At 43.3% G+C, this 13,096-nt stretch overlaps 3 protein-coding genes across 4 annotated transcripts in view; all 3 read right to left on the bottom strand.

The window, feature by feature from the left end:
- stim2b (stromal interaction molecule 2b) overlaps positions 1-998 on the bottom strand; it is a 34,528-nt gene extending 33,530 nt beyond the window's left edge. The window contains exon 1 of the mRNA XM_054799915.1: positions 14-998. Within this exon, the coding sequence (XP_054655890.1) occupies positions 14-122 (109 nt within the window). The 5' untranslated portion in view covers positions 123-998. The remainder of the gene's footprint in view (positions 1-13) is intronic.
- A 2,882-nt stretch (positions 999-3,880) lies between these two features.
- Positions 3,881-4,919, bottom strand: LOC129194665 (perilipin-2-like). Its single transcript, XM_054799920.1, has 4 exons — positions 4,711-4,919; positions 4,588-4,639; positions 4,299-4,494; positions 3,881-4,174 (listed from the first exon to the last, which is right to left on the bottom strand). Exons 1-4 carry the CDS (start codon positions 4,752-4,754, stop codon positions 4,047-4,049), a joined length of 420 nt encoding a protein of 139 aa, XP_054655895.1. The 5' UTR covers positions 4,755-4,919; the 3' UTR covers positions 3,881-4,046.
- A 3,753-nt stretch (positions 4,920-8,672) lies between these two features.
- Positions 8,673-12,856, bottom strand: lgi2a (leucine-rich repeat LGI family, member 2a). Of its 2 annotated transcripts, none has more exons than XM_054799917.1 (8): positions 12,603-12,856; positions 12,412-12,483; positions 11,801-11,872; positions 11,555-11,626; positions 11,397-11,468; positions 10,810-10,976; positions 10,311-10,475; positions 8,673-10,253 (listed from the first exon to the last, which is right to left on the bottom strand). In XM_054799917.1, exons 1-8 carry the CDS (start codon positions 12,776-12,778, stop codon positions 9,436-9,438), a joined length of 1,614 nt encoding a protein of 537 aa, XP_054655892.1. In that variant the 5' UTR covers positions 12,779-12,856; the 3' UTR covers positions 8,673-9,435. The 2 variants fall into 2 exon arrangements, with proteins under 2 accessions (XP_054655892.1, XP_054655893.1); XM_054799918.1 differs by having other exon boundaries at positions 12,599-12,773.
- Between the last annotated feature and the right edge of the window lie 240 nt (positions 12,857-13,096).

Raw genomic sequence — 13,096 nt, 5'->3', positions numbered from 1 at the left:
GAGCTGCACTTACCTGCAGTGGCTGAATGTCCAGTATCCGCCGAGCTGCCCACGAAGCCCAGTACCGCATAGATGACGAGTCCACGTAGCAACACATTTAGCACCGTGGGCATGTTGCACATAGTGGACGTGTGTGGGTATAGGACGAGATCCGTGCGTCAAAGATGTTGGATCATGGAGCGGCAGCAGCAAAGCAAAATTAGTCAAAGGTAAATCTTTACTTCCTTTTCAAAAAAAGAAGTAAAGAAAAAGGCAGTCTTGTAGTTTAGGGTACACACATTGCGGTTATAAAACCTCCCACACGTGAAACTAATATCCTCCACAGGTACTTTGAGAAGGTCTGCGCGCTGCAGGCTCCCCCATCATATCAGCTGTCAACTAAATCATCCATATGATAGGAGAGGCTTGTGTGCAAAAACCGCCCCACCCCACCAAACCCTACAAAAATATGACAAAATAAATTCTAAATGACAATATTTGTAGCACCCGTGAGCAATGAAGTGTCAAATCCCCACGCAGGCCCCGGGAGTTGTTGCCAAGTAGTGCGCGTACTTCCAGTGTCCAAACAGTGCGCGGAAGGTCCGCCTCCTCAGCCAAACAGCAGCAAATGCCATCCAATGTTAAGACAATACAAATACACACACAGTTCCTCCTCCGGTTCTACAAGAACCACACGACTCCCCTTGCTCGGCGAGTCCGCTTCTAGAGGTCTGTGCCGGCTTGCGGTTCTCATGCCATCGCCGGCGGACGCGCGCGTTCGGGGGAGGGCGCGGAAGTCTCTATGCAAAGGAGCGAGGAAGGGGGGGGGGCATTCTAAGAGGTGCAATTTTTAGTAATATGACGGGGTGTCACATTGCCCAACTCATGGACAATTCCTCATTTTAAGTGTTTTTTTTTTCTTTGTGTGTCGTTTTCCCATTTTGGATGCTGCGTCACTGCAGACGTTGCTGCTCCAACTTGTTCTCCTCCTCTGATTGGCTGCAGCCTCCCAACATGGCACAACCTGATTGGCTGCCTCTAAGATGCAAGGCGAAAGCAGAGGTGAATATGACAGATAATTGCGCATGTAACTCAGATAATACATATGACAGATAATAAAGATAATATAACGTGCCGTGAGTTTTTTTTATTTTAATATAATACACACTTGCATAGAAACGTATTGTACATCGTTCCTACATTAGTGGAAAATATCCAGCCGATGGCGCTGTTGTGCTAGACTACTACACATCTTGCTGGATTTATTTGTTAGTGTGTTGCAAATGTACGTTCACTTTCAATATTCTTTAATTTGCCATGTTTTACATCGTCTTTCTGTGCATCACCGTATTGGACTCACTGTCCGTTTTTGTGCATTGTTAGTCTGGAGGTACTCTTCTTCATGTTATGTTTTTACAATGCAACATTGTTTTGAATGCCTTACAACTTGAACACCTATAGCTAAAATAAATGTTTAAAAAAATAATGTATAAAGGGCACCATTAACAGTACTGTACATGTCAACATTTTTGCAGCACCTGGCACATGAGTAAAATCAAGGACAGAAAAACAAGCATAGTTGTTCCTTTAAAGCAATTCCCCTTAAAATGTGATGGCTCTTTTCTATACACGTAAGAGGAAGCCGCATTTACTCCAGTCCACTTGGTAGCGTTCATGCACTGCAACCTTGTTGGTCAACCGCCATCCAAAGACATGAATGATCTGAATTTAACAAATAAAATAAATTATTTAAAAAGTTCAACATTTGCTGAAAATTTTAAAACTGCCACTCAGCGCTTGTTTGTTTACGTTTCCTAATAATCTTTCTAGTTATACGTACGATGCTACGTCACTTCCGTGTTGACGTTGAATCCGGAAATGCTACTCGTCTGGCTATAGTTGAGTTATGAGAATTCTGCTGTTTTGAAGTTACTTTCACGCGAGTGCTCATGTGCGGGACTTATCGAACTACTACAAACGACGCCGGCATTTTCGAGTGCGACTTAAAGAGCTTCGAAGTGCTCAAAAATAAAAACGCGAAGCGGCTAGCGAGAGTTAGAATTAGCCGCATCCCGTCACATGACTTCCTCTATAGAGACACGTACGGTGGCCGAGCACGTCCAAACAAAATTGCAGCACTCCATAAAGCAAAGTCACCAAACTGTTCCCCGGGGGCCATTTCAGTCTCATAGCTTGATTTTTAAAGGCCCGCTGCAGATTCTAAAATCCAATGAAAGAAGACCACCAAAACGTGGAAAAAAAGCAAAAGGTATAATGTAATAAGAACATTTTGAAATGATACTAATAACACGCTTTGTAACATATAAAGCTGATATATCACAAAGCTGATATGCAGGTTGTTTTTCTTAAATGACTCATTCTCAAAATCTGACAACGAAGGTAAAATTTAAAGTCGAGGTTCACTCAAAACTTATTTTTTGCAGTGTTCAATCACTGCCACATGATGTAAAGCAATGCAATGACGTGCTGCTATTTTGTGGTAATTGATTGGATGTTTTCACAACATGGATAATGACTGGCAGTCACATCAGTTCAAGTGAGAGATAAAAATATGACTTTTGGCACAATTTATTTTGCAACAGATTCCTAAAAACAGCAGAACGACAAAGCGTTGCATTGACATCACATACAAATTATAATAATACTAATAGTGAAGGAAGAAGTGCGGGCCTCAGTGTTGTTGACAGGTTACCAGCAGCTCCATTTCAACCTCCACGGGTTCCTCCTTCCCAGGCGGGCCTGAGGAGTTGGTGACAGGGTCCACCTCCGTAGGCATGCGAGGGTAGAAGGGTCCGACCAGCCAGTTGAGCGCCGTGTTATTGACTAGATAATCCATGACATCGTCCATTGACTCTTTAATTTTGCTCAGCTGGACTCTGTAGTCAGCCGGAATGACGTCTGGTGCCCCCGTAGTGACATAAACCCGCATGGTAGAACGACCCTTCTCCTGGATGTGGCCGGGGAAGCCCTGCAGGCCTGAGACCAAAACCAGACAGGTGGTCTGCAGCCTCTCAGCAAGGGAGCGTGCCAGGACAAAAGTGTGAGATTCGATGACCTGGATAAAAATATCATATAGTATTTGTTTCCATTTTAAATGAGTCAATCTTTTAAAAGTACTTGGGGACTTTAACCCTTTAAAGGCCAGTTTGGTTACATAACTTACATTTTTGGGGTGAAAAACAAAAAAACCCAAAAAACAATCAGAGCGACACATGCTTATCAATTCAATGGGGGACAATAGTGCCATCTGATGGACAAATATACAAATTGAAATCTTAACATGAAAGGACTGCCTTAGATTATGTTAAGATAAATGTTGGGTCAAAAATGTAACAGACAAGACAATTTTAAAATGTTTTTAAAAATTAATATCCCAGATCTGTCAAACCTCGAATGTTGTGAGTATATTTTATGGATTAAAAATCAGTCTGCGTTTGTGGACATCCAACAAAAAGACATACCAAGTTTGTAGCCGAGTTCAGATCTGGAATGTACTTCAGGCCTCTCCTCTTCCCAGCTCTTATGGCGGCCAAGGCCCTGGTGGAGGCTCTTGTGCGAATTTTGGCCGAGAGGGCGACCAGATGAGCATAGTAGCTCGGCTCCTTGTTGACAGCGCCCTTCACTGCTTTGGCCCCCAGCTCTGTCACAAGGGAAGGGAACACATGAAAGGCCCCTTTGAGGAAATCATACTTCCTAATCCCAGAATCCAATCCATTTACAACATAGCGTACATAGCGTAGGATGTTTTCTGTTAATCTCAGTTAAGCCTTGACCGGGTTGTTATTTGCAGCTAGACTCACCCAAATCGTCGTCCTCATCTTTGCGAGGCAGGTAGCGCTCCACCAGGCTCTCAGAGGCAGATAGGGCCAAGTCCATGCCATCAGTCACAGCAGCCCCGGTCCTCTCTATCCTGTACTGAACTGCTTCCACCACGCCGGTTAGTATGCCCGAGACCGCATCCTTGGCGCCGGTCACCACTCCCTTGGCGTTGGAGACAATCTGGCCATACAGATGCTGTCAAAAGAGTTTGGAAATGAGGACAGAGGTCACAGATTGATCAGAATGGACTTTGTGCTCATAAAGCGGGTGACCTGCTCAAAGGGACGCTGAAGAAGAGGCAGGGATTGCTCAATCTTGTCCAGACCTTTGCAGGCCAGGTCATTGGCCATGGCAACTGCAAGGCGACAAGCGACACATTTAGGACTAAATGGAGCTAAAGTATAGCGCCAGTGGAGCGCCAACTTCCTGTTTTGACAAACTCCACATCCGTTCAACATGACTTGAGCCAGGGGTCTCACTTTGAGGTTCCAGCTTGCAGATGATGGGCGAGGCTGTTTCGAGGGCCACCGAGGTGACGCTCCAAACGCCCACTTCGGCCGCCTCGCACACAGACCCTATGTAAGGGTGAATGCCTTTGGTGATGGAGTACACGCTGGACACCAGGCCATATGTGGAGCTCAACACAGGGAGGTGGCCCACCCTCTTCACCACATTCTGCATGACAACAATGACATTACTAACATGAACATTGTTTCCTTCATTTCTTAAATGACCACATTATTAAGCATGATTGAGTGCCTTGCTTACCTGATGACTTGTTCCCTGAAATTCTACCATTGCAGCAAAAAATTGATCCCAACTACACGAAAGGCAGTAAAAATGAATATTTAACCATTCAAAGTCACATAACAATAAAGTACAACAATTCACCTTAGTAGTCCCACACAGTCGGCTAGCCGACTAATGAAATACATGTATTACACTGACTGACGACAGTTGGGGCGGCCCTATTTAGACTCTCCAGTTATCGTGAGAAGTCGTAACGTCATGTGACTTATGTGTTGCAGTTCACCAAATACGCTTGATAGAAAGCTAGGGAAATCACTTCCACTTTCCATAGTACGCCATGCACGGGTTTGACCGCCATGATGGTAAGCAGAACCTAAAACCAGTGCACTGTGAAAATGTCTTCGGCACACTGCTCAGCAGTTAATTGCAATAATAGACGGTCCAAAGACTAGATATGTCATAGTACTTTAAAATCAAATTCTGTTGTGCCTTATGCTCATGATTTTTTTTTAAATCAACTATGATATTGTATGTCCGAAAATTTTAGTGCAATTTCAATGACATTTTGGTGTAAACTTTTCTAAAAAAAAAAAAAAAAAAAAAAAAAAACATTATAGGGTGTGCTGCGCCTAGCTCCGCCCAGCTCGTTTGCTTACCATCATGGCTGACTTTCGACTCTTATTGCGTACTACACTCTGTTATATGCATTTTAGGTCCAGAGTACCGTCTAAGGGTCTTTGAATATTACACCGCGCTTGTAAGTGCGGTGATATATGAACGTAAACAACCATAAGACAAGGGCTAATTAAGACGGATTTGATCGTGTACCCGCAACTTCTACCGAGAAGCCCCCCCAAGAAGAACAAAAAATAGCTCAATTATTAAATTGCCACCTAGTTGAAACAGGCGGAAATGAATGGTGTGAAAAAACTGGTTTGTGTTATAATTTAGCCTACTGACAGTGTCGATATTTCAAAAATAGGGCTCGACTTACCTGTAATAATCTTGTTTATAGCTGTAATACACAGTCCATAAATTATACATTTTATTTCTGTCAGATGTGATGATTTCCGTGTGTCATCAACTCTTTCAGCCTTTTTTTTTTCCAGCCTTAGTTTTCGTCTTATAACAAACAACAAACTGTTGTACACGGGTCCATCAGTGCATGGCTCGTTGGGGTCCATCAGTGCATGGCTCGTTGTTCTTACAGTGGAGGAGAAGACGACTGTACTGAAGGAGTACCACGATAAACTTGATACTGGAAACCACAGAGGTACCCAAAACAGGGTTGTTGCTGGCTTCTACTGGGCCACCATCATTCCAGATGTGGAAGACTGGGTGAGAGCCTTACTTGACTAAAGAGAAAAAGGTAAATCAGGCTGTTTGTTTTCAGATGTTTAATTCATTGTAGAGCTGCACCAAATAATAGATCAATTGATGATTAATCGATTATCTAATTAATCAACAACTATGTTGGTATTCAAGTAATAATTTTTTGATTTCAAAATGTAAATATTCTCTGATTTCAGCCTCTCAGATGTTATAAAAATATATATGTATGTATTTGTTTTATTTCCTCCGCGATCCATGAAAGCAGACCTATTATCTTTGTGTTTTAGGCAAAACCAGATATTCACACACATCAGATTTTATTTTGGAAAACAGCGATCAGCATTTTTGCCTCTACCTTCAGTGCCTGGCCTTTCAGTATTGCAGTATTGCAGACATTGCTGTTGTTCTAAATATATAACAATTTGTGTTTCAGGTCTGGTGTTGTCATCGCTGCCAGCTGATGACCCAATAAAAACTGCTCCACCACCGCTGCGTCCCATTCAGGTACATCTGAAAGTGTTTTATTGGGGACTAATGTGAATTTCCAAGCAAATAACAAGCTTGTGTGCAGGTCAATGGTGTGAAAATGAAACCGTTTTTTCAGCTAAATGGCAATTCATGTTTTCAGTTGCCACTACTTGCCTCGCAATTGCTTGTCATTGTTATTTCAGACAATTAAGTTAGTATTTTGACCTTTTTGTGACATGCATGCAAAGGAGGCTTGGGAGGTGCTTGGCCTCGATTTGATTGGACCACTGGCAGAGACGGGTCGATGGAATTAATATGTCCTGACCACGACCGACTTATACGCTATGTGGTTGATTGCAGAACCTCTAAAGTCCAAGACTGCAGCTGAGATGTTTGCAGTCATAACCACAAAAATTGATACTTTTGGCATGGTTAGAAAAATTCTAACAGATCAGTTCAGTTTTATTTTTTTAATTCCACATATAGATTTAGTATTCTTAGCGATTATTTGAGTACTACACAAATATAGTAAAATTCAAAGGACGAGAGGACCAGTCAAAAATTCAAGGGTACCCTCAGAAAGTACGTCAGCCATGATGACTGGGACCTCCATCTTACTGCTGTTGTGAAGAAGAAGGTTTTTAGAATGTCAATTTTGAACTTAAGTTTAGAAAATTGTGTCATATGAAAAGATTCTCTGTGATCAGAACTCCACCAGGCACGCTCCTTACTTCCCGCTCTTCCACCGACACTCACGTCTTCCAGCTGTAATGACTGAATTTGAAATTGCGGGCCCTGAAGAGGACGATCGACCAGAGGGTTAGAGAGATGGCGATTCTCAATGATCATCCGTATGCCTCTTCTGGAGCAAAGTGGCTGAAAGAGTTGGGTCCTCTTCAGTCCAGTCTGGTCAGCATTGCTTCCACCCAGTCAGTGTTTGCATACACTGAACACTGTATAAGCAGAAAACATTGATAAGCCAAAGTATATGACAGTTTTAGAAAAGCTAAGGCGACTCTGTGCTGTGTTCATACTGACACTGGCCCTACAGTATATCTTTTTCGGAAGCCAGAGCTGCCTCTGATTGTTGACAAAGCAAGTTAATTGAGCATCTAACACAAAAAAGCCACATCAGGTATGTTGTTTGACTGGAAGTGGTTAACACTGACAGATCTATGCAGAGACTGCAAGATACAAGACAAGTGAGCAGCTGTCCCTGTTTAGCTAGCCTAGAATTTTACCAAGAAAACCCATATTATTATTGTTATTATTACTATTAATAGTACAAAAAAATTGAAAAAATACCATCTTGGTATGCTTTTGAACGGTTGAACTTCTTGGTCGTGGAAAAATAGTAGAAGAACCCTCCAGGAATACACATTCTGTCCCAAACTTTCTTTTATCTGAGGCACGTTATTAAAACAACTGTCCTCAAAATGTCCTGATCGTAGTGCCAAAGAATCGGATGTGTACAGTACAGTACATGAAATAACTAAGTCTCCCAACTACATTAAGTAACAAAACTGAACTAAACAAACTAACTCAAGTAAGTTAAATGTCAATTAACTACGTATAAGTAAAGTAACAAAGTACAGTGGTGCCTCGGTTTGCGTAAGCCGCTGTTTTTGATGACAATTATTGCCAAAAATATGTCTCGGTTATCGTATGGCCAAACATTGCACCTAACACATCGTCTATTTGCGTGCATACCACTCCACAGAGTGCCCGAACAAAGAATCCCACACGGTGGTGATTCAGTCTTGTCGTGTCATTGAGACTGCGTGAGGTTCGTAACGTGTTTTTATTACAAAATGTCCCCCAGCTCCACTGCCCCTCTATGACATCATCACCAGTTGACTCTGTAGTTCTTTGCTAACTAACGCAGTTACTCCACAAGTCTCTGCTTTTTTTTTTTTTATTGAGTACGACTCCTAAATGATGCCACTGGATGCATTTCACAAATAAGCGCTGTTTGTGCAAAATAAGACAAACACTGCAATACGCAACACAAGTTGATTTCAGACGATTAAAGAGCTGTGAAATTAGGTTAGAAATACTGATTAGATTAGATCAGTATCGCATGACCAGCATTTTATGCCATGTTCTGCATGACAGGTTGGACTTTAGTTTTGGTTTTCCTTAGTTTTCATGCCATTTGTCTAATAAGTATAAATATTTGCACAAGTTTGTGATTCCATTTATTTTTTATGGCCATTACTTTAATCCTACAATCAAAACAGATCACAGAGTACATCTGACTCATTACTTTTAATTACTATACATTAATAAACAGGACCCCAATCTCAGTTAGCATCTGTACACATTTATTTCAACGTTCAACATTTACATTCAGTAGAATTACACATTCTGCGTGTTGCACGCTTGCATATGCCATGACACTTTTATTTTCATTCACTTTGTTCACTTAAATCCTTCATTTCTTTTCATTTCATGCTTTGCATTTGGCAGAATTACTAAAAAAAAAAAAAATGCGGTATTTACACAGACATTCACTTCCTTCCGCAGTTGCCTGCAGCTTTATGAAAATGATATCCTGTACTAAAGGACTAAAATGGCACTATTTTTGGATTACATTTGACCTGGCATCATGATGTCATGCGTTAAAAAAAGGATCTAAATTGGTGCACACCGTAAACGCTGATCATTTTCATCCATATAACCCCTGAATAGCTAACATCCTTACAGCCTGCATGTATTTATTTTTGCTGACTGTACACATTATAAACTACACGCTAAGGAAGTCCAACTATGACGATTAAAGGTTTGTGCTTTTAAGACATTCCCTGCACACAATAAGCAAAAAAGAGGTGGGACACTTGGTCATCACCGCAAAAGGGCACCGTGAGCCCGTCGGACCATCAAGCAGATAAGGCAACATACCAGGGAAAGAGTTTCCAGTTTCTTAAGTATGACAATACAATAGTGGCCTCTCGTCGGAAAGACAAGTAAGAAAAAGAATCATCGAGGATTTTACATTCCGAACAAGTTTTTTTTTTTTTTTTTTTTAAATATGGAAGACGTGGGATTGTAGGATATGAATTTCGCTCATAAACTCAAGTCGACGATGACGTGCTCCAGGATCTGTGTGTTCCCCTTGAAGCTGGACGTGAACAGGAAGTCCCGGCGGTCGGTGGACACGGCAGTGAAAGAGCGCGGCGCTTGGATGTACGCCTCCTTGAAGCGCTCAAATTCTTTCTGCTCGCCGTCCCACAGGAGAATCTGGGAGAAGGTGTAGTCGCTCCCCAGGGCCAGGTAGTGGCGATCTTTGAAGGAGAACGGCTGGAGGATCATGGCGCCCCGCGACGGCAACGCCTGGATCTCCGAGAACTGCTTGGCGCCCCAGTGCACCACTTTGGAGTCGCCGATATAACGTGTCATGGCCAGGTAGAGCTCCTCCTGGATGCGGAAGTGCTTGACGGCGACAACGTCCTCTGTGTTGGGGATCTCGCCCTGGAGGACGAACTTCTGGTTGCTGCGGCTCCACTGGTAGATTACGGGCACCTGAGAGCGGCTCGCCAACACCAGGTGGGCTTTCCCGTCCAGGTCCAAGAACTCTGCATCTGTGTCGCGGTACCACTCGTGAAGGGACTGGTAGGAGTAAAACCCGCTGTCGTTCCATTTGTACAGCGTGGACAGGCCCGCTTTGGAGCTGTCGGCGATCATGAAGAAACGGTCGGCGCCAATCTGGAAGGTCTCAATGTCGTTGGGCTTGGAGACCTTGGACACCTCGATGTCCTGGAACTTGGTGAACGTGCTTTGGTCCTCGTCGAACTTATAGATGTGCGAACCACCGAAGAGCTGAGCCACGATGACGAACACCTGCTCCTTGATGACCACCGACTTGCAGCCCACGATGGACTGCCCTAAAGACAAACACATTGAGGACATCTATAACCGGACCCTGGATGTTCAAGACAAACCTGTGATGTTGTCGTAAGTCCTGAAGTTCATCTCTATGTGGTCCCACTGGAGGATCATGCAGCTCTCTGTGCTAGGAGCCGCGATGGCCACATAGACGTCGTTCTTGTAGCTGAACGTGTCGACAGAGAGGGACTCTGAAGTCACCGTCTGATGAAGGACAAAATCTGCAACGGGGAATTCTTGGTGTCGTTAGAGTCCATGGATAGCTACACCCCTAACCGACAGAGGGCATATTTTCATGGCATTAACCACCGTCTTTTGACATTTTCAGTAGTTTCACGCCAGACAATTGTTATACAAATTTGACATAACTCTGTTTGAAGAATGTCACCTGTTGACAGTTTGCTTTTACATAAAAGATTCCTCAGACAGCTACGGTGCTAACAGCCGCTAGAGGATGTGTTTTGGTTTTGCACGCTACTTCTTCATTGAGATTTGTACCGCAAATGCGAAATGAGTGACCTCAGTTTGAAGACTGTGAGGCTGTGGGATTCTCACCCGTTGAGATACACTCATTTTGCATGATCATATCGTTGAGACGCTTGTCCTTCACATCCTCCGGTCCGGCGCACGCGACATCAGACGCCGTGGCGTTGGTGTTCCTCAGCCACGACATCAGCCACTTGGCTCGGCAGTCGCACTCAAAGGCGTTGCCTCGGAGGTCCCTGCAGGAGTCAAAAACTGGGTGATGCTGTCGTAAAGACATAGGGGTTTCTGGGGCCAGGTGAGTGATGGCGCCACTTGGAAGTTGCAGTTCACTGAGGGCAAACATGACTTCTAACATGTACTCTGACACTGTGAAGGAGAGCATGATCCTCCACCGTCCTTCCTTCTGCATGAGGATCCCACAGGGTTGAACTTCACCGTCAGCTTCCTCATGTTTCCCCTATGAACTGCAGCTCCCCAATGCTGTGATGCTCACTTGTGTTTCCAGCTACTTAGACAATATTGGCCGTGTGTTTACTTATTTGACAATGACTACAAGCTGTACACTGATTGCTCTAAAGTATATCCAAGTTGACTTTGTACCTTGACAAGATATAGTCATAAAAATGCTTGAAATGAAATGGGAGGGGTGTACTCACAGCTCTATGAGAGAGTCCAGGCCGCTGAAGAGGTCCCGAGGCAGAGCCTTGATGTAGTTGTTTGCCAAAGACCTGTGCGCAATATTAATACATACAGTATATCAAACCGTCATTATCCTTGTTAACTAAAACAGTTTGGATTTGTAAGGGAAACATACAAGTGAGTCAGGTCCCTGAGTCCTCTGAAGGCATATTTGGATACAGTCTCTATCCTGTTACTCTCTATAAACCTGCGAAAGGAACAATACATCATGCAAAATAGATGTGATCGATATCTGTGGTCTACGTGTGCAGTTATCATAATGGATTATGATGCACTATTATTCGTCTGTGTTTTTTTAAGCTCGTAGCGTCTAACCACCACTCTATTAGGAATATATAAGTACAACATTTGACTGACTTACAGATACTCGAGATGCGGAAGGCCCGAGAATGCGTCATCTCTTATGGTGGTCAGGGAATTGGAATTCAGGAGCCTGAAACACAGATGCAAAGAATTGTGCATTTTGCATCAATTCCACTTTGCAATTAATGACCGAGTGCTACAACATCTTCCGTGCCATTTATGCTGACATCACAGAACATAGATTGCAGATTGATGCCTTGTGGCCAGCATGAGCGCCAGGAGCTAAAACATGTATGCTTTTATACTTAGAGGTGTCAGAAGCTGCTAAAAGCGCTCTTTGCTATAATAGCTTTTAATAGGCAATAAATCAGCCTGCATGTGCATCCATTGTATAAGCCTTTACTGCTGCGTACATTTTTTTTTTAACCTCTTAAAAAACAAACAACTCTGATAATTACAAAATAAAAGGCATTTTCCATGTTCTTTTCTCTTATATAGTTTTGGACTCCCTGCTTAATATAAGATATCCATTAAGACATACTGTAACAACAATGGCGCCTCACCTTCAGTCACATTACCAAATGTAATTAATTCATAGCAAACCATCATTTAATACTGACGTTTTCCCAATGGACCGTACAGCTACAAGTAAAGAGAAGAAGCCCTTACAGCAATTGGAGCGATGGCATGTGAGAAAACATGGCCTCTTTGACCTCGAGGAAGGTCCCATTGACGATGCTCCTGCAAAAGATGCATATTTACTGCAAAAACGATTGATTCTACTTCATAGAATGTATCATAAAAACAGCAACCATACTGCACTTTTTGGTCCATATTGCCACCTGAAGGTACCTACTTACAAAGAAATGATGTCATTGGGGCTTATCCTGGGCACATAGGAGGACCCGACACATATGATGGACTCCTTGGAGCAGCTGCATGTTGAAGGACACCGGGCAGCCTTCTTCATGTGTCCCGGTTGAGGCAAACTGCACAGGCAAACGGTGCTAAAAAACAAAGCCCAAAACGTGAGCATCTTTCCTGCATGTGTTGATGACTACGCAGCATACACAGAGGCAAGGAAAGAGGCAGGCAGGAGTGTGTTTCCACCCCTGCACCATGCGACGCTGCACCGGACAACAGCGAATCAGCTGCAGACAGCCCTTCTTTGTGTGTGTGTGTGTGTGTGTGTGTGCGCGCATTTTCATTATTTATTAAGTCACTCCTTTTTCTTCTGCTGCTTAAACAAGCACGCACCGCAACGCTGTAATTTGTGCATGTACGGTGAGCTGCACACAGGACATTGAGCATTTTTGTTTCACTTCTGTACTTGTAACCTAGCAAGCAATCAGAG

This window comes from Dunckerocampus dactyliophorus, chromosome 15 (assembly GCF_027744805.1).
Source record: "Dunckerocampus dactyliophorus isolate RoL2022-P2 chromosome 15, RoL_Ddac_1.1, whole genome shotgun sequence".
Classification (NCBI taxonomy): domain Eukaryota; kingdom Metazoa; phylum Chordata; class Actinopteri; order Syngnathiformes; family Syngnathidae; genus Dunckerocampus; species Dunckerocampus dactyliophorus.
This window is presented reverse-complemented; position numbering and strand designations above follow the sequence as displayed.